Genomic DNA, 19,544 nt, shown 5'->3' with positions numbered 1-19,544 from the left:
GAGGCCAAGGTGGGCGGATTGTGAGGTCAAGAGATCGAGACCATCCTGGCCAACATGGCGAAACCCCATCTCTACTAAAAATACAAAAATTAGCTGGGCGTGGTGGTGCATGCCTGTAGTCCCAGCTACTCAGGAGGCTGAGGCAGGAGAATCGCTTGAACCTGGGAGGCGGAGGTTGCAGTGAGCCGAGATCGCACCACTGCACTCCGGCCTGCGACAGCGAGAGACTCTGTCTCAAAAAAAAAAAAAAAAAAAAAAGAAGTTGATAGATCCAAGTGCAGAAAGACATTCAGAAGAAGCCAGTAGAAGAGAGGTCAGAAACAGCATTCAGGGCAGAAAGAAGCAGGAATAAGCAGGATCAGCAGAGGACAAAAAAGCCACGAGGGGGCTGGGCGCAGTGGCTCACACCTGTAATCCCAGCAGTTTGGGAGGCCGAGGCAGGTGGATCACCTAAGGTCGGGAGTTCGAGACCAGCCTGGCCAACATGGAGAAACCCCATCTCTACTAAAAATACAAAATTAGCCAGGCATGTGGCGCATGCCTGTAATTCCAGCCACTCGGGAGGCTGAGGCAGGAGAATTGCTTGAACCCAGGAGGCAGAGGTTGCAGTGAGATCGCGCCATTGCCGTTGCTCTCCAGCCTGGGCAACAAGAGCGAAACTCCGTCTAAAAAAAAAAAAAAAAAGACAGTAGGGAGGAGAAGAGGAACTATTTGGCACAGCTTAGAGTCTGGGGTCACTTGTACCACGCAGACCCCTGCCCCCTTGGTTGCAACACACTGTGCCCATTCTTGTCCAGGATGATCACCCATCACTGAAAAGAGGCAGAAGAACGTTCTGAGGCCTCTATTTTCTGAGCAGAGAAGATTTCTGCCCAAAGTGGGCAAAATTAACTTTTCCAGGCTCATCCACCCGTTATCTGAAATACAGAATGCCCCCAGTCTTTCCAAGTAACCAGAGTGTTTCTCTGCAGCAGAAGGCTGGGCCATGAGGCCAGCTTTAGGCACTGAAGGTGTGCACAGGGGGTGAGCTTAGAATGGCCCAGTGTGCCCAGGGTCATCGGGGTCCCGCACGCAGTGTGTGGCACACAGTAGGCACACAGCAAGTGTGTATTGAAGTTATAGCAAGTTATATGAGTGTGTCTGCCTCCTGACCCTGGGAGCTGCACGCAGAAACGTGGGAGGGCAAGTACTGAGTCTTTTCTCAAAGCCCGGGGGCTCTTGGGGTAAGTGTCTTAACGTGCTCCATGCCTGAATTTCCTTATCTGTAAGCGGGGATAACTCCTTCCTTGTGGGGGAATGGGGGTGGCCGTTGCGGGGGGATGTGAACATGTAGAGCCTTACAACTGCTGGGTCCTGTAGCATTTATTAGGTCACGGGGCAGCTGAGAGGCTGGGTGGGGAGCAGTCTCTTGGCCTACAGCTTCCTACCCAGGCTCAAGGAGCTGCCAATAGGAAAGAAGGCCATTCAAAAGAAGCCAGTAGAGGAGAGGTCAGAAGCAGCATTTGGGGGGGCGACAAACAGGAATAAACAGGATCCACAAGGGACAGGAAAGTCACGAGGGAGAAGCCTGGAGCCTCGGGTTTGGAAGGGACTGCTTTAGAAAGTCTGCTGAGGGGTTACCCAGCCTGATTGCTTCTGTTGGCAGCAAGCTCACGACTTCCACCTCTGGACTCTGCCCGTTAGAAATGGTTTCTTATAGGCCAGGCGCAGTGGCTCATGCCCTTAATCCCAGCACTTTGGGAGGCTGAGACCAGCGGATCACTTGAGCCCAGGAGTTGAAGACCAGCCTGGGCAACATGGTAAAACTCTGTCTCTACAAAAAAAACCAAAAAACACAAATTAGCCAGGCATGGTGGCACATGCCTGTAGTCCCAGCTACTCAGGAGGCTGAGGTGGGAAGATTGATTGAGCCTGGGAGGTCAAGGCTGCAGTGAGCCGTGATCGCATCTGTGCGCTCCAGCCTGGGGAACAGAGTGAGATCCTGCATCAAGAAAAAAAAAACAAAAAAAGGAAATGGTTTCGTATATTGAGTATATTGAGCTGCAGTCCTTTTGGGATCTGCCCCTGGGAGTCCCATCTGCTCCTGGGAAGAAGGTGGTTGTCACGTCTATTAAGAGAGTGACCCCTGATGTCTTCTTGTCCCCAGCACAGTCCTTGTTTTGTGTTCATCCTGGTCCTTCTCTCCTGATAGTGTGCATTTGTCTCTAGTTTAAGATGTGGTGTCTAGAATGGAGCAGAAAGTTCCAGATGGGGCACGGGGGTGGGGGGCGGACAGCCTACTCTCATTCCAACGATGGAGGAGTTCCTCCCAGAGGCTGGCCCCAAGGCCATCAACTTTCCAGTCTCCAAAGACAAAACCCTCCAGAGAAGACACAGCCTGATTGTCCAGGCCAGAAGAGAGAGGCCCTCCGGTCCCTCACGCTGGTTGCTGCCCTCTGGACTTGGCCTGAGGGCTCCTTGGTCATTTATGAGAGGGCTTAGCACAGAGCCTGGCACACCAGCTGTGGTAGATACTTAGGGAGATGTAGAGTCATTGTGTGTCTCCGAGGCCTCTCCAGGGGTCTGGTACTGGAGCCGTGGTGGGAAGGGCGGTGGGCAGTGAGCTTCCCGGTCAAGCACCTCCCTCCAGCCCCGTCTCAGCTTGTCCGCTCTTCTTACATCCATGCACGCATCTTTTATTTGTTTCCAGGGGATGTGTTGAGTTTTCCATTTTAAACACCTTTGCTGGGATGTTGGAGGTGGTGGTTCACATGGCTGTGTACTTTCTAGGAGGGAGACTGATGTGTCCAGTTGGTCAGTGGGGCCAGGCTTGGGCCGGTTGCGTCACGTCTGAGGAGATTCTGTCTCATCTTCTCCAAGAATTAGGGAGTCCATTATCGACTCACTAATGATTGTTTAAAGGGAACTGTCAGCAAATTGGTACTTTACAGACTGGCTGGCCCCAGAGTACCTCCAAAAGGTCAAGAATCTTGAACTGAGAGGGATGATGACATTTGATGATTCTGATCAGTTGTGTGCAGAGCCGGTTACGGAGGGACCTCAGCCACGTAATTCAAAAGTGTGCTGACTGCTGACATGTGTTTTGATGCAGGAAAGGACATGAGCCCAGACGCCAAGCCTTTCTTGGGAGAGGACTGCAGGGATGGGCTCTCCCGGGAGGGAGCTTCCAGATAGAGAGGACTTATGGGCCTGGGGCCCCTGTGGCTTCCCTGGAGGGTTTTGTTGTTCGAGACTGGAAAGCTGATAGTCTTGGGGCCAGCCTCTGAGAGGAGCTCCTCCAGTGTTGGAATGAGAGGGGGGTGTCCCCTCCTGCCCTGCCTGAGCCTGTTGTCATGGCAGGCTCCCCTGGGGAGATGGTCCATATACGTCTGTCCATTCCTTCCTTCAGTGTTGATGGCATGTTTGTAGCTGCCAGACCCTCCGGTAGTCATTGGAGGTAGGACTGCATTCTACCTGCAAGGAGTTTCCAGTCTGGAAAAAGCAGTAGGTAACACACCGTGGACTCTTGACTGTGCTCTCAGCTCATCTAAGGCTCTGCACGTTCACAGCCCCTGACCCCACCAAGGGAGGAGTTATCCCGCTTACAGATGAGGAGATTCAGGCATGGAGCGCTTAAGACACTTGCCTGAGGCCACACAGCTCCTGAGAGGTGGGACCACAGTTCACAACCAAGGCAGGCTGTCTCCAGGGCCCATGGCTCTTTACCTTACTTAATGTTGCTTTTGTGCCAGAGGGATCAGGCAGAGCCCAGAGAGGGGTGGTGTGTGAAGTAAGCAGGGTGCAGGACAGAAGAGGTGGCATCTCAGTGGGGTCTGCCTCTGCGGTGAGCAGAGGGACCGGAATGTACCATTGTGTGCAGGCATGAGTGATCACAGCACGTCCCAGGAGCTTCAGTCATGGTTTTACCTGTATTCCACTTACCATGGCTGTGCAAATAACTACTGCCAAAACACACTAGTGTAAAACAACCATCCAGTTTCTTCATGGATATTATAGGTCAAGAATTTGGACTGGGTGCAGGGGAGATAGTTTGTCCCTGCTCCATGACCTCTGGGCCTTGGCAGGAGAGCGTGAAGGCTGGGGCAAATCACCTGAAGGCTCACTCCCTTGTGTGCCTGGCAGTTGATGCTGGCTGTCAGCTGAAGGCCTCGGTTCCCTCACATGAGCCTCTCTGTGCGGTGTCTCCAAAGGCTAGCTCGTGCTTCCCCGCTGCATGGTGACTGGGTGCAAGGACAGGCATTCAAGGGAAAAAGAGCCAGAGGAAAGAGGCCTCTTCCAACCCCTACATCAGATGTCACAAAACATCACTTTGGCTGTGGTTACTCAGGGCCACCAGATACAAAGGGAGGGAACAAGACCCCACCTCTCAGAGGAGGGGTGTCAGCATCACGAGGTGTGGCAGTCTTTAGAAAATGCAACCGTCGGCCGGGCGCCTTGGCTCATGCCTGTCATCCCAGCACTTTGGGAGGCCGAGGTGGGCGGATCACCTGAGGTCAGGAGTTCAAGACCACCCTGGCCAACATGGTAAAACCCTGTCTGTACTACAAATATAAAATTAGCTGGGTGTGGTGGTGTGCGCCTGTAATCCCAGTTACTCCGGAGGCTGAGACAGGAGAACCACTTGAACCCTAGGGGTGGAGGCTGCAGTGAGCCAAGATCGTGCCACTGCACTCCAGCCTAGGGGATAGAGCGAGACTCTGTCTCAAAAAAAGCAAAAACAAAAAACAAAAACAACAACAAAAAAATACAACCATCATGATATAGCTGGACCCGGCTTAGAATGGACACGGTCATTGTGCTTGGCCTTGTGAGGTTTTGAACAGAGGTTACTGGCAGGCTGACATCAGGTTTGGCTTAATGCCCACCCCTTTCCCTTTGCCCCATAGTTCTTGCTGGTGAAGAGTCATCTGGAGATTGGTGGAGACTCGTCTGTCCTGAGACATCCTGAGCTGCCTCCAGCACAGGCAGGCAGTACACACGGCCCTCAGCCCTGTCTAGGGGCTCCTGGCCCTGCAGGCAGCAGATAGATGGTAATGGTCGTGACAGCCAACACCCAGCGCAGTGAGCCCCGGACACACTTCTGAACACTTTCATGCTCACGCCTCACAGCCACCTGCCAAGTTGGTGCTCCTGTGATCCCCTTTGATAGATGAGGAAACTGAACCCAAAGAGGCTCACACACATCGCATACCTCTGCTGTATGTGTGTGAAGGGCGAAGGGACAGTCACAACAAGGCGTGATCAGTGCCGGGGGACATATACATGGGGATGCCACCTGGAGATGGGAGCCCTTAATGGATTAGGGCAACCATGAGTAGCGTAAAATGCCGCAAATGTGTTCCTTTCCAAATCGCTGAAGGCCAGCTTTGCCTAAAAAACATCACCAGGGCTTTCCACACTCCAGTTCAGTCAGCGAAACTGTTGTGGTGTGCCCCGTGTGTGCCACGAGTGGCGCCTGTGTCCTGAGGAAGGAGAGAGGGGGAGACCAGTCATTGTGACACAGGGTGGGAAGTGTCTGCAAATCAGGTTCCGTGGGTAGGAGGGCACTCACCTCCATGATGGTCACTGGGGACTTGTCACACTGGGTGCCATCCCAGCTGGGGTTGATGGGTCCTGAGAGTACGGCGGGAAGGGTGCTAGAACCTCTGGGATCTGGGAGTGCAGAAGCACCGAAGGATAAGAGAACCTGCTCTGGGGAGAAGCGCAGCATTAGTGCTGCTCAGGAGTGGCGGGAGCTTGGGCAGGGACCAGGTCACCCATTGAAAGATCAAGTGCCAAGCTGGGCGGCACCAGGGAGCCTGAAAGGACTCTGTGCTGCAGGGGCTGGCGGGGTCGGATGAGAAGAAGCCCTCTGGCTGGAGGGCCACCGTGGCTCCCTCGACCTGTTCTGACCCTGTTCTGCCCCTCCCCTTGGCCTTGTGCCTTTACTGGATGCCCATCCTCATTCCCATGTCCTCACCCTGGCTCTTCCTCTTGCGTTCTTTCCTTTTGGGTACCCTCTGCTGCACCCCTTTTCCCCCTCTTCTCCACACTCTCCTCCATCCTGGCATATCCATTTGCCTCTAGCACCCTGCAGGCAGCAGCCTTCATTTTGCTGACCCAGAAGGAACCCCCTGACCAGGAGACCCGTTACAGCATGTTGCTGTATTTATAACATCAACATTTACAGCAGACTTGCTATGCCATCACTCCCTGTGGCAAATTCTGGGTCTTTGTGGAGATGTTGAGCCGAGTCCCAATTTAGAATGAGCAGCCCAAGCTTCCCGAGGTTTTTACTGTGTTCTGTGTGCTGCCGTGTGCTTTGTTGTAGCTCACAGTGCTGTGCGTATTCCGGATACCGCTACTGGTTGTTGACTGGATGAAGGTTCTGCCCTCTCCTGCTTGGAATTTCTCCCAAGATTTTCACAGAGACTGTTTTGTTGTTATCTTATAAAATTGTGACCTGTAACACACAAGTATGTAAGACAAATATTTATTCATAAATACATTAGAGATGAGGTCTCGCTATGTTGCCCAGGCTGGAGTGCAGTGGCTGTTCAGAGGTGCGATCCCACTCTGGAGTTTGACTTGCTCTGTTTCCAACCTGGGCTGGTTCACCCCTCCTTAGGCAACCTGGTGATCCCCCACTCCCAGGAGGTCACCGTACTGCTGCCAGACTTGGTGCAGACACCAGATCAGTGTAGCACACTACAGCCCAGAACTCCCAGACTCAAGACGTCCTCCTGCCTCAGCAGTAGCTGGGACCACAGGCGCATGCCACTGCGCCCGGAAAAACTAATAAAGCCAATACTGTTTCGCCCCAGGGTCGACACTGCCAGCCCTCCCAAACCTCCTGAGTACCCACCCTTATCTCAGCCTCCTCTGGCCTCCCCACATAACCCTGAACTCACGACAGTCCCTTCATAGTATTACGCCAGTGCAGGGGTGCATCCCTGGATAAGATAATTTAGGTGTGCCGGGTTTTGAACTTAGGAGTGGGAGGTCAGATGTCTGTGTTCTTGACGGGCTCCTTTTGCACAACCTTATGTCCCCCAGCCTCCTCCCTGTTGCCACACACGGCTGTGGCTCTTTCACCTCCATTGCTGTTTAGAATTCCAGCATCTGTGGACCCATTCTGCTGATTTGACTGGTTTCTCCTGGACACTCTCTTCTCAGCCTTGGTCATCTATAATTTCCTGAGCCTGTGCTATGAGTACCTAGGAGGAGAAAGTTCCATCATGTCGGAGATCAGAGGAAAACCCATTGAGTGAGTATGGAGTCTTCCCGGAGCCCTAAACCACCCCGTTTCCTGGGCCTGGTGTACCTCGAGCCATCCTGGCACCAGCTGGACACAGACCATGTCTGCCTGTGACCTTGACCTGCTGTGCCTCACCACATTTCCTGAGCAACGCCATTCTTCTGGGCGTTTTAGGAGGGCCTCTGCGGCTCAGTCTTTCTCTGTCTCTTCCTGTCTCAGTCTTAGTGCTTTCCTGTCTGTTTCTGCCTCCTGCAGTTTTTACATTCAGAGCTCTCCAAGTTGGTTTGTCACTCCAGGGCCAGTGCAGCCCTGTGTCCCTCCGCCTATGGCATGTGCGGATGCCCTGCCATGCCTCTCCCTGTGCTAGGCCTCGGGTTCAAAGTCTGCCCGGAATGTGTGCCCCAGCTCATCTGGATGGGTGGGAGGGCGGCCTTCCCCACCCCACTGTTCCCAAGTCCTGGCTGTTCACTCACTGCCGCTGCCTGCTATGCTTGTCTCTTCCAGGTCCAGCTGTGTGTATGGCACCTGCTGCCTCTGGGGAAAGACTTATTCCATCGGATTTCTGAGGTTCTGCAAACAGGTGTGTGCCCCCAGCAGCTGCCTAGGTCAGGAGGAGCAGGGTGGGGACTGGGAGGCCCTGCCGTGGGCTGCCCTGGGCCCCACCTGTAGAGGTCCCCTTTCCTATGAGGCACCCCAGGCCCCCAGCACCCACCCCCCGAAGCTGTTAGGCAGGCACCACATTAGCAGGGTGTGCTTGGAGGGGCAGCGACCGACATCCTGGGAGTGTCTGTTGCACTGTGGGCAAGAGCTGATCCCAGACTCTAGCTCATGTGACCAAGTCTCGGTGTGTGTGTGAAAATCAGAAGTGCATGGGGATTCTAGAACCTTCATTTGAAAACTTCTCATCAGCTGCAGCTAGGGGGCAGGAGGGTTTTGGCATTAAAGACACACGCCAGAACAGGCCTTTGCCGTCTCTCCGTCTCTCCCTGCATTTCCTGGTTGGCAATCCAGCCGCTCTAGCTTCCTGGGCTGACCTCCCTGTGGTCTAGAGTAGCCTGGGTGGGGGCAGTGTGGTGGGGTCGCTCAGCGTGTGGGCCTGGGTGTCTGACCATCTGAGCCTGATTTCCAGCTTTTCCTCTGACTGTGTGACCTTGGATAATTGGCTTACCCTCTCTGAGCTTCAGTTTCCTCCACTGTAAAATGAGTGTAATGATACTCCTCTCGAGAGATGGTTGTGAGGATCAGATGAGGTCGTGGATGTAGAGCTTTCAGCCCAGCGTGGTGGAGCCCACGGCCTCCTGTTCAGGGAGGCAGAGTCTGAGGGGATCACGCCCACTCTTCATGACCTTGCGTTAGTCTCCTCTGGGGCTCCGTAGGGGCTCTGTCATGTCGGCCCCTCCAGCTTCGCCAAGAGTAGTCACAAAAGTACATGAAACCCACAGCCAAGTCACGATGCCCCGGAGGGCGGGGCCTGCTGCTTCCTTCTGTGCAGGGCCCAGGCCACAGGGCGGGCACACCCACAAAGCCTCCACCTGAACATGCCAAGTCTCCAGTTCTGCTTCCAGACCTTCCTTCCCTAGCATGTTCCTAAATTCAGAATCTCACCACTGGACCTGCAGGGAAAGAGTTAAAACTATCCTGGGTTCAGGGTGGGGCATTGAGAGCCATTGTTTACCAGCTGGTGCAGCCACCCAGGTTCCGGCCAGCTGTGACTCACTGCCTTGTTTGATGATTATATTGTCTACAAAATTTTGATTTCATGATTGTTAGCTAGTGTGGCCTTGTTAGAAATTATTCCCCAGCCCTGTGGGCTCAGATGTTCTGTTCTTGTTCCTGGCGGTGGCAGGGAGAGATATAAGAAGAAAGAGAACAAAAGAGGCCTCTTCGTTTCTTTACCAGGGTGAGAGAGCACACCCCACAGCTTTGTCCTAGAGGCACAGAGACAGGCCTTTGACTCCTCAGGGCCAGTGCTCAATATCCAGACCTTCTGGAGAGATTCCCTACTTAAAGTAGAGATTCCCAGATCAACCACCCACTACCCTAGCCCGTAGGAGAAGTTCTGGAATGGAGCCCTGGAACCTGGCACATGTCTAAAGCTCCCTGGGGGTTCTGATGTCCAGCCCAGCCTGGGAACTGCTGACTGGTCCAGGGTATGGTCAGGTGATGATTCTGGGGCCTACTGGCCTGGGCTCTGCTGCTGCTGCTGCTTCAGCTTCTCTCTGCCTCGGTTTCCTCATCTGTACCATGGGGATAATGACAGCACCCACATCAGGGGGCTGTCATGAGTACCAGGTGAGCTGACCCAGGGAAACACCAGCCTGTTGCTAGGCTCATAACTGGAACTCATGCAAACTGCCGCTCTTCCCTTTTCCCCAGAAGGTGCCAGTCCCACTTCTCTAGGCGGGATGACAGGGCCAGGGACGTTCTGTGGGGCTTTCTGAGAGTGGGACTGCACGTCTGCCCCATCACACAGGCCTCTCCGTATGGCAGCGCCATGGTGTGGGCTGCCTGGGGCTCCCCTGCAAGCCCCACTCAGATCCCCAGTTGGGGCAGAAGCTGCAGGTTTCACGGATCACGGTTCCCGCTCCAGGCTCCTCGTCCTCTTTGCAGCTACACTAGTTGGGCCTTTTGGATTGGATTTAACCACCCCCCACCGCCCCAGCTCCTCAGAAGGGGTCTTAGGGCTTAGATTTATTTGCTTTCAAGATAATGGTGATACTAGTGATGTTATGGGCACCATGGGTCCGCCCGTAGGGAATCGGGAAAACCTGGCTGAGGAACTCTTTCCGTGGCTCAGCCAGCTAGCAGGCGCCGTTAGTGCATGTACACAGGCGGGAGACTCCCGAGAAGATGCTACGCTTCCTGGCTGTGCCATCCCCGCAGCAGTGGCCCTGTGGTGTGGGGAGTGACTACATCCTTTTCATCAGGGAGTCTGTGCTCAGAGGCCAAGTGTCTGCCCAAGCTGTCCCCAGAGTTCAAACTCAGATTTCGAGACTCTGGAGTCCACGTGCTCTGGGCTCCTGCAGGTCACCTCCATCCCCAGAGTGACCTCTGCTGACCAGAAACCCTGGACCCAGGCCCAGAGAGTAGGGCTAGGAACCAGATGGGGGATGGACATGGAGGATGGGAGGAGGCCCTCACCTGCGCCGGCTTCCCGGTGGCTGGTTCCTTGAGCAGGGCCCTAGCCTTGCCCCAGGCACCAAGGTCTCCAGGACCTGGCCCTGCCCATCTCCTCAGCCACCTCTCTAGTGCGCAGCCCCTTGCACCTGTCCACCCTCTGCCTCGGTGCCTTGGTGCAAGCTGCCCCCTCTGCCTGTCGAGCCTCTCTTCTCCGGCACCCTCCTGATGGTCCTGGCTCGAGAAGCTTCCTTGTGTGCATCTCCTGTCTCCCGCCTCCATCGTGCCCTGCCACACCGTTCCTCCCTTCCTTCCTTCCTCCACATGCCCATCTCACATACGGCATTGCGCTGGCGGAATCTCCTATATGTTCTGCCCCCCACCCCGCGCAGACAGCAGTCCCCTGGGAGCAGGACACGTAGCCCCCCCCCCCCCGTCTCCCCCATCTCCTCTATCCTTCCATCCCCTCCATCCCTTCGTCCCTCCATCCCTCCGTCCCTCCATCCCTCCGTCCTCTCCGTCTCCTTCATCCTCTCTGTCCCTCCATCCGGTACAGTTCCGGCTGCCAGAGGCAGGGCTTGCTTCATGCCTTCTGTGCTCCTCCTCCACACTCGACCTCCTTTTCCCCCCAACAGGCCACCCTGCAGTTCTGTGTGGTGAAGCCACTCATGGCGGTCAGCACTGTGGTCCTCCAGGCCTTCGGCAAGTACCGGGATGGGGACTTTGAGTAAGCAGCGGGTGCTCCCTGGGGTGTGTGGGAGGAGTGTTGGCGCAGGCTGGTGCCTTGGCTCAGGGAAGGGGGCAGCCAGAGTGGCTGCACAGCCATGACCTTCCTGGGTGTCTGGTGCTCACAACCCCCCTGAAGTCTGAGCCCAGCAGTGGACACCCTTGCAGTTGGCCCCGCTGCCAGCCCCAGAGTGAGCCATTGGCAGCAGTCACATTCATGTCCAGGCTGCAGAGTGTTACCACGAAGGGATGGGCCACAAAGGGACAGTGACCACTGCTGAGGCAGGGAGCGAGAGGGTCAGAGCCCCAAGAGGTCGGCTCAAGTCCACAGATACAAAGCCCCTGCTGTGTAAATTGTCCACACGCATTTCATTCTGGGCTTAGTGAAAGTGACCCTGTGGCTGGGCACAGTGGTTCACGCCTGTAATCCTAGCACTTTGGGAGGCCAACGTGGGTATATCACCTGAGGTCAGGAGTTCAAGACCAGCCTGGCCAACATGGTGAAACCCCATCTCTACTAAAAATACAAAAAATTAACCAGGCGTGGTGACGGGTGCCTATAATCCCAGCTACTCGGGAGGCTGAGGCAGGAGAATCGCTTGAACCCAGGAGGCAGAGGTTGCGGTGAGCCAAGATCACACCATTGTACTCTAGCCTGGGTGACAAGAACAAAACTCCATATCTAAAAAAAAAAAAAAAAAAAGTGACCATGTGTCTAGCCCTGTGCTTTCAAGCTCTCGGCACACACTGTCTGTGAACTGTGTAACAGCCCTGCCAGGGCAGGTGAGCAAAAGGAGGTCAGGGATGCAGCCGACCGAGTGAAAAGGCAGCAGAGCTGAGCAGCATCACCTGTTTTGACACCTGTTATCTGAGTGTCAGGCTATGGCCTCGGGCCCGGCCCTGGCTTCCACACTGGTGTCCAACGTTAGGAGTGTGGGCACCAGGGCTTAGACAAGTCCGCGAGCCACGCAGAGGCAGTAGAGCTGGTCTGGCCTGCAGGCGCACCCCATATACCCCCACCCCTGTCTGTCACTTTGATCACCCACTCTGACCCCTTCAGTGGCTCGTTGAGCTCTGCTGGAGGTGTGGGGCTGAGAGCCATGGGGACTGTGTGTGGTGCAGTCGAGGAGAGCCCCTTCCCTCCAAGGGTCTGTCCCAGCCAGAAAATGCTCCCCGTCCCGCAGCGTCACCAGTGGCTACCTCTACGTGACCATCATCTACAACATCTCCGTCAGCCTGGCCCTCTACGCCCTCTTCCTCTTCTACTTCGCCACCCGGGAGCTGCTCAGCCCCTACAGCCCCGTCCTCAAGTTCTTCATGGTCAAGTCCGTCATCTTTCTTTCCTTTTGGCAAGGTGAGCCCCCTCCCAGCACCTGGAGGCTGCCCATGCCACCCTGTCCTCTGCGCTTCCTGCTGCCCCTTCTGCTTATGGTCCCTGGTGCCTGTAGGGCCTGTTCAGAGGGGCCTCAGCCCACTGGGTACTTGCTGGGGGTGAAATCTAAGCCCTCGAGGGCCTTTCCCAGGGGCTAGGGAGAGCTTTGGCGGGGCCGCTACATGGATGAGAGGGCCCAGGAGACCCTGCGTAATTGCTGGCATCTCAGTTTCGGTGGCAAAGAGCTGGGAGAGTGGGGTTTCCGGAGGCTGTGGCCTTGTGTCGCTACCCCTGCCCTGCAGGAGCAGCTGTGGCCCTGCTCACATCCTCACTGGGGCATGTGGGCAGCTGAATGGGGCATTGTGGAAGAAGGGGGAGCAGGAAAGGAATCATTCTGGGTCCAGACACCCGTGTCTCCCCATCCAGGCATGCTCCTGGCCATCCTGGAGAAGTGTGGGGCCATCCCCAAAATCCACTCGGCCCGCGTGTCGGTGGGCGAGGGCACCGTGGCTGCCGGCTACCAGGACTTCATCATCTGTGTGGAGATGTTCTTTGCAGCCCTGGCCCTGCGGCACGCCTTCACCTACAAGGTCTATGCTGACAAGAGGCTGGACGCACAAGGTATGAGCCAGGGTCCTAGGCGACCCCCGCTGGGAGAAGCAGGGAGCCCCAAACATCCCAGGGCCCTCCCACCTCCCAGCATCCTACAGGTACGGCTGGGTCAGGACATGGGATCCCCACTCTACACGCAGGAATGGGGCCATAGAGGTCGGGGAAGAGCAGGTGCCACCAGCACGACCGATTTGGTCCTGGAAGTTCAGGACACCTGTCCCTTGCAGCAGGTCCAAGTGTGGCGGTCCAGGGCTGATACAGACAGAGACTGTAATGAATAGACAAATTCCCTCGGGCTTCTAACTCCCAACACTGTGGTTACCATTTTGTCCTGTAATTCCCTCATCTCATATACTATTTTTTAAAAAAAGAATACTTCTGGCCGGGCGCGATGGCTCACGCCTGTAATCCCAGCACTTTGGGAGGCTGAGGCGGGTGGATCACAAGGTGAGGAGATCGAGACCATCCTGGCTAACACGGTGAAACCCTGTCTCTACTAAAAATACAAAAAATTAGCCGGGCGTGGTGGCGGGTGCTTGTAGTCCCAGCTACTCGGGAGGCTGAGGCAGGAGAATGGCATGAATCCAGGAGGCGGAGCTTGCAGTGAGCGAGATTGCGCCATTGCACTCCAGCCTGGGTGACAGAGCAAGACTCCGTCTCAAAAGAAAGAAAGAAAAAAAATACTTCTGAGAAACAGACTCGGATGGTAATAGGTTTTAACAGCTTTCTTTTACACCTGCGAATCTTCCTCCTTGCTAGAACAGTGGTAAGTAGCCCCAGTTGTACTGGAAAATGCCCTGGGGAGCTTTTGAAAGTGCTGATACCCAGCCCCACCCTCGGAGATCCCGCTGTAATGGGTCCGGGCTGGCAGGCTGGGTGTGCTGTGAGAGTTCTGTGCTTTAAGCACTCCCAGGGTGATGTGAAAGTGCTGCTGCCCGGGACGCTCCACTGGGCTGGAAGGGCTGCCTCTGGCCACTGGGCAGAAGGGGGTTGTCCTTGGAGGATGGGGAAGAGGAGGCTGGGAATGCCTGAGACTGATTGAGCCAGTAAAGGGGCAGGAGGGACTGGGGAGAGGGGAGCCTCCTTCTCTGACACATCCACCCAGGAGCCTGGCTGCTGCCAGCTGTCTGCCTGAGTGGCTGGAGGCAAGAAACCCACTTCCCCAGGGCCTACCTGCAGGCCCCACACAGGCTCCGTGGTGGGTGGTGTGGACTGTAGAAATGTCTGCCTGCAGCGGGGCTCCGCGGCCCACTTCCCGCCCCGCTTCCTCTGTGCCTTCCCTGGTGGGGGAAGACCTACTCCGTGCCCAAAGAGCAGGTGCACAAAGGCCAGGGGCTGCCACCTGATGGCCCAGTTGGAAGGATCTAGCAAACACACACCCAGCGTTGAGGGCAATGTCCCTTGGACCTGGTGTGGTATACCCTGTGCCCGTGGGAACATCATCCTTGGGCCTGGGGCCTGGGGCCACCCCAAGGAGCAAGGGGGCCCGTGGCAGAGAACCATTCCTGCACCACTGGGGCTCAGCAGAGGGGCTCTGCTGCCTGGCCTGAGCTGTCCCTCTAGACATACCCACGCCCGGCCGGGGAAGCTGCTTGCCCTCTTCTGCCTCCCCACTGGTCCTGAGCCCCCTGCTACCCTCTAACCCAGGCCCGGACCCTCAGCCCTCAGGATAGGCTTAGGTGCAGAGCCGGCTCAGCTGTGCGATTGTAACCCCTCCCTCTGAGCCTCCATGTCCTGGTCTGGGAAGTGTTGTGAGGTTTGTAAAATGTGAGGTGCGGATGTGGCCCCAGGCTAGCCTGGGAAGAAGTGGGGATGGGACGTCCTGACCTAGACGTGGAGGCGGAACTCAGTCGCCAGGCGGATGTTTCCTGTTGGCGTGAACACCAGGGGAGGAGTCATCCCTAGGTGGATATCCCCCCTGCCAGGCCCCAGGAGGCACCTGGAGCTTCCTGGGTGCCCTGTGGGGCCTAGGGGGGTGGGGGCAGGGTGTGTGGTGTGTCGTACTGGTGGGCCTTGGTGGTGGGCACACATTGTTCACTCAGCTGTCTCTTGTCTTCTCTATTTCTTTGGCTTCTCTCCCCGCCCCACTTGCCCTGCTTTTGCCCGGGGTTTGGTTGCGGGCAGTGCCAACATACGGCCCTTACGGTAGGTCCCGCTCTTGGTCTGCATGTCTGTCCTGCATGTCAGTTCTGGTCACTGTCACTGGCATGCGTCTCTCTGTAGCTCTTCTCCGTGTCCTCATCTCCTCCCCACCGGCACCCCCTGGGTGGGAGCGCCCAGAGCACCTGCCAAGGGCCACCCTCTGTAGAGGTTGCCTGCTTCCGTCCTGGTCTCTCGTTCTGGAATATGCCCCGCCTTCTTCTGGGGGCACAGTGCTGTTCATGGGATATCGGGGCATTTCACGATGTTTCCAAGAGTTCACAAGCTGAGTCAGGAATCCTGGGTTCCAGGGGTGGGCTCGTCCCTTACATCCAGGTGTCCTGGGCCACTTTTCTGCTCTGAGCCCCTGAGGATGGGGACAGTTGATTAGAGGAGATGAGGAGGAAGCCCTCTTAGCGGGAGCCAGTGAGTCGCATCTGCTCCCCTGGGGGTGCAGGCCAGCCTGGTCCTGATCTCCAGAGTAGAGGGAGCACAGCACTTCCCCCGGTGGTGGGGGACGCGCCTGGCGCCTGTGGAACCGGGCACCCCTGGCTTCCAGGCCCTCTGGCCCCACATGCCCCAACTTCAGTGGGTGCTGAGCCTGCTCTGGCCTCTCTGGGGCATTTTAGGCTCACTGCCCATAGCTTGCCAGTCTCCATCCTGGGTCCCTTCCCTGCAGCCAGCCCAGCTCCCAGTGGGGGTTTATGTCTGCTCCTCTTCACAGTCGAGCCTCCCTTTGGGGCTCCGCAGCCAAAGAAGTCCATTTTTTCCTGCCCCTTCTCATATCCTGGACCCCATTCTCTGTCCCAGAAGGGGTGGTTGAAGGGCATAGCTTTGGGTTGGGGGGTGTCTGTCCCAGGATCACGGGCAGGGGCTGAGCCACCTCCCTCTCACCGTCCCAGCCTCCTCACCTGCCCCTCCCGCTCCCTGCCCGGCAGGCCGCTGTGCCCCCATGAAGAGCATCTCCAGCAGCCTCAAGGAGACCATGAACCCGCACGACATCGTGCAGGACGCCATCCACAACTTCTCACCTGCCTACCAGCAGTACACGCAGCAGTCCACCCTGGAGCCTGGGCCCACCTGGCGTGGTGGCGCCCACGGCCTCTCCCGCTCCCACAGCCTCAGTGGCGCCCGCGACAACGAGAAGACTCTCCTGCTCAGCTCTGATGATGAATTCTAGGTGCGGGCTGCAGTGGCGGAAGTGCTGGCGCCATAGCCATGGTCAGGCTGTGCCCCACCTCCAGCCTCACCACCAGGCCAGGAGGCAGCTGGCACAGTGCTCACGCCGCCTTTATTTATTGGACCAGAAACACTCACATGTCGCTTCCAGAGGAACGGGGGACAGCCAGGCTCGCCCATGGGCCTTCAGGAATATTTATACATGGCCCAGCCTGCACTGCCCGGGCGAGGGCAGAGGACACTGGGAGCAAGGCTTATGCCCCTGCTGCCCGTCCTGTGCTGGGGGCATGCTGGGACCAGCCGCACCCAGGCCCCAATGCTTGTGTGTGGACCAGCGGCTGCAGCCTTCTAGCCCCTCCTCCCCGCGAGACTCTCAGGCTGAGGTCGGCAAGCTGTGGCTCCCCCACACACCGTGCAATACCCTGTCTGACCTGGGCTCTTTCCGCCTGCATCCCTCCCCTGTCCACCTTTGTCCAGTGCTAGATTCACCTCACCCCGGGCAGGAGTGGGGATGTGGGCGCTCTGTGGTCCTCCCCTCCTGACCCAGGCCTCTGTGGCATGCTGCAAGGATCAGAGCCAGACACCAGGAGTCACAGGCCCCACCCAGGAAGGGCATTCAGGGCCCCTGGGCACCGCTTCTGTTGAAGCAGGGGCTTTTGGGCCCCTGGGTATCCCCACCTGTCATGGCCACACCTCTGCCTGCCTCATGCCCCTTCCCCCTGGCCTACCAAGGACAGCCCACAGCCCGCACTGCCGGCTCACTTGGGTCCTTCCTCGATAGCTTTGGGCAGAGCACTTGCTTCATGGCTGCTCCAGGGCTCAGGGCCTCCCAGCCCTCCTTCCCAGGCTGACGCTGGGTCCTCTCTCTCTTTGGGGCTTCTCCCTCCCGTTTCGGGGGAAAGGTCTGAGTCTCCACGTTTCAGACCAGCTTCCGGGGGAAGGCAGTCCGGCAGGGAGACCGGGAGGGGTGGCCACACGGTGGGGAGCTGGGAGGTGGGGGGAATGGTCCCAGACTCCTCTCGGGGCCCCTATCCACACAGGGCCTGGTGTTTTACCCCATCTGGCCCCTGGCCCATCTCTTCTGTGCCTTAGTCACATATGAAAGCGCCCCTCCCTGGCTCCCCATCTGTCCCACACGCTCCCTGGGGCTCTTAGTTCAGCTGCTGGCACTCGCAGGATCCTGCAGTGCTGGGCCCACAGCCCTTGGACAGGCCTCAGGAGTGGTCAGGACCGCCAAGCCCCTCCTCTCCCCCTCCACACCTCTAGAACTGGGGCCTCCGGAGCCCCCAGCAGGCTGGGCTTATACTAGCTCCTGACTTAGGAAGAGCCTCGTGTCACAACACGTGTCCCTACAGGCAAAGTGTCCTGGCATTTAAAACCCAGATTATCCCTGGGTTTGGGCTGCAGTCACCTGGAGAAGCTGGTAGGGTAAGGGAGAGGGACCCTGCCAGTGTTCACTGGGGATTCTTTCTTTTGGTCCTTCCTGGAATGAACAGGTTCCCTCCCTGCCACCTGTGAGGAGAGTCGGGGCCCAGCCTTCTTCCTGGCCTCCTTCCTTTCCTTGTGGCAGAGGCCTGCATGTGGGTGCCAGAGGCCAGCTCTCCTCTTCCATCTTGCGGGGGGCGGAGCAGTTGGGCCTAAGCTGCCCGGGATGGTGGGTGCAGACACAGGCTGAGGACCAGCCCTGGCCCTGCCCCGCCATCTGCTTTCACCAAGCTGTCTCTCCAACGTGGCTTCCCTTCTCCCTCCAGGCCAAAGTGTGCTGCTGATTCCCACCCCCTTGGTCTTCACCTGCCCAGCGTTGCTGTTTGCGTGGAGGGTGGGGGGAGCTCAGTGGCAGGGAATCAGCGGTCTGTGGGGTTGTGGGGACGGGAACATGTGCCCGACCGCTCCATCCCCTCCTCCTCCTTAGGACGCATAACCTACCTTGTCTTTTTTTTTTTTTTAATTTTCTTTCCAGATAGAGTAGCTCTTTGTACATAAAGAATACTTGAAAAATTAATTGTATGATGTATGAGAAGACAGAGTCTCCTAGTTTTGTATCTTGTTGTATGACTGCCATGAGTTCCACCAGAAAGCCACTCTATTTTGGTCTCTGTGACATTTTAAATGCGTGACAGAAGTGAGCAAATAAAGTAAGGAAGAAATATATATATGAGATAATATAGATTGTATTGAAATCTCTGCCTGTGGGTGAGGTTTTTCCTTCCTCCTCCCTGCCCCCTGCTTTGGGTTTGGGGTGGGTGGAGTGGCTGTGGGTACAGGAGGCTTAGGAAACCCTCTCCTTCCTGTATGTAACCTTTCAGTGATGGGGGTTCGGATTGATAGGGACCAAGGTCAAGGCCCAGGCCCCCCTTGAACAAAGGGTCTCCCCAGCCTCCAGCCAGTTCCCACCCCAGGATGGCCGGGCCGCAGGCGGTCGATGCTCCTTCCTTGTTTGGTCAACCAGGTCCATGGGGCCCACATGCTGGCAGCCCCGCTCCTGCAGGCATCTCCCAGGATTTCCTGGGATCCCCCTTTCAGACGAGCTTCCTGCGTCCCTGGGACTATCCTCCACCCTGGGACCCTCAGGGCCAGGGACCCTGGGGCAGGGGGCCGCTGGCTGTGGGCACAGTGCCTGGCCTCTCTGGTACCGCATGCCTTCTTGGGGCCTGGCTTGCTGCTGACGGGAGCACTCAGGAATGCAGTGTGGGTGGGGGAATTCCCACCAGCCTCCCGAGGCGGGTAAATAGCCTGCGTCCTCCCGCAGCTTCCTGCTGCCCTTCCCGCAGGCCTGAGCTCAGCATTTCAGGGTCATGGGCTTGGCAGGGAAAGCACCGAGCCCCAACCTGAGAAGGGGAGAAAGCCCCGTGGACACGGCCTACCTACGCGATCTGGCCCTTTCCCGGACTCAAATCCTAAACCTTCGCCCAACTGGTCCCTTACCCCGCGGGCCCCATACCCAGCCAGCCCCATACCCAGCCATACAGTTGGCCTCACCTCGGTCTGTGCCACTGTAAATGTGTATTCGGAGTGTTAAAACCTGCAGCCCCACAGGTCTCCAGGGTTTTTCGCACGTAATGCCCCATAGCATCTTCATTTTACAGATGGTAAACTGAGACTGTAAGAAACCAAATAAGTACCAAAGATCCCACAGCTAAGAACAGACACCTAGATTCAAAC

At 56.9% G+C, this 19,544-nt stretch overlaps 1 protein-coding gene across 8 annotated transcripts in view; it reads left to right on the top strand.

The window, feature by feature from the left end:
* The window catches only part of TMEM184B (transmembrane protein 184B), a 52,924-nt gene extending 34,358 nt beyond the window's left edge, over nt 1-18,566 (top strand). For 3 of the 8 annotated variants that reach the window (XM_004063462.4, XM_019018260.4, XM_063704747.1), the window contains exons 4-9: nt 7,156-7,246; nt 7,742-7,817; nt 10,990-11,081; nt 12,265-12,434; nt 12,879-13,073; nt 16,142-18,566. In XM_004063462.4, the coding sequence (XP_004063510.3) occupies nt 7,156-7,246; nt 7,742-7,817; nt 10,990-11,081; nt 12,265-12,434; nt 12,879-13,073; nt 16,142-16,383 (866 nt within the window). In that variant the 3' untranslated portion in view covers nt 16,384-18,566. Of the gene's footprint in view, nt 1-7,155; nt 7,247-7,741; nt 7,818-10,989; nt 11,082-12,264; nt 12,435-12,878; nt 13,074-15,188; nt 15,210-16,105 lie in introns of all 8 variants that reach the window. The other 5 variants (XM_019018261.4, XM_019018259.4, XM_063704746.1 and 2 more) reach the window with 3 other exon arrangements.
* Nucleotides 18,567-19,544: the final 978 nt, after the last annotated feature.

This window comes from Gorilla gorilla, chromosome 23 (assembly GCF_029281585.2).
Source record: "Gorilla gorilla gorilla isolate KB3781 chromosome 23, NHGRI_mGorGor1-v2.1_pri, whole genome shotgun sequence".
Lineage (NCBI taxonomy): Eukaryota > Metazoa > Chordata > Mammalia > Primates > Hominidae > Gorilla > Gorilla gorilla.
This window is presented reverse-complemented; position numbering and strand designations above follow the sequence as displayed.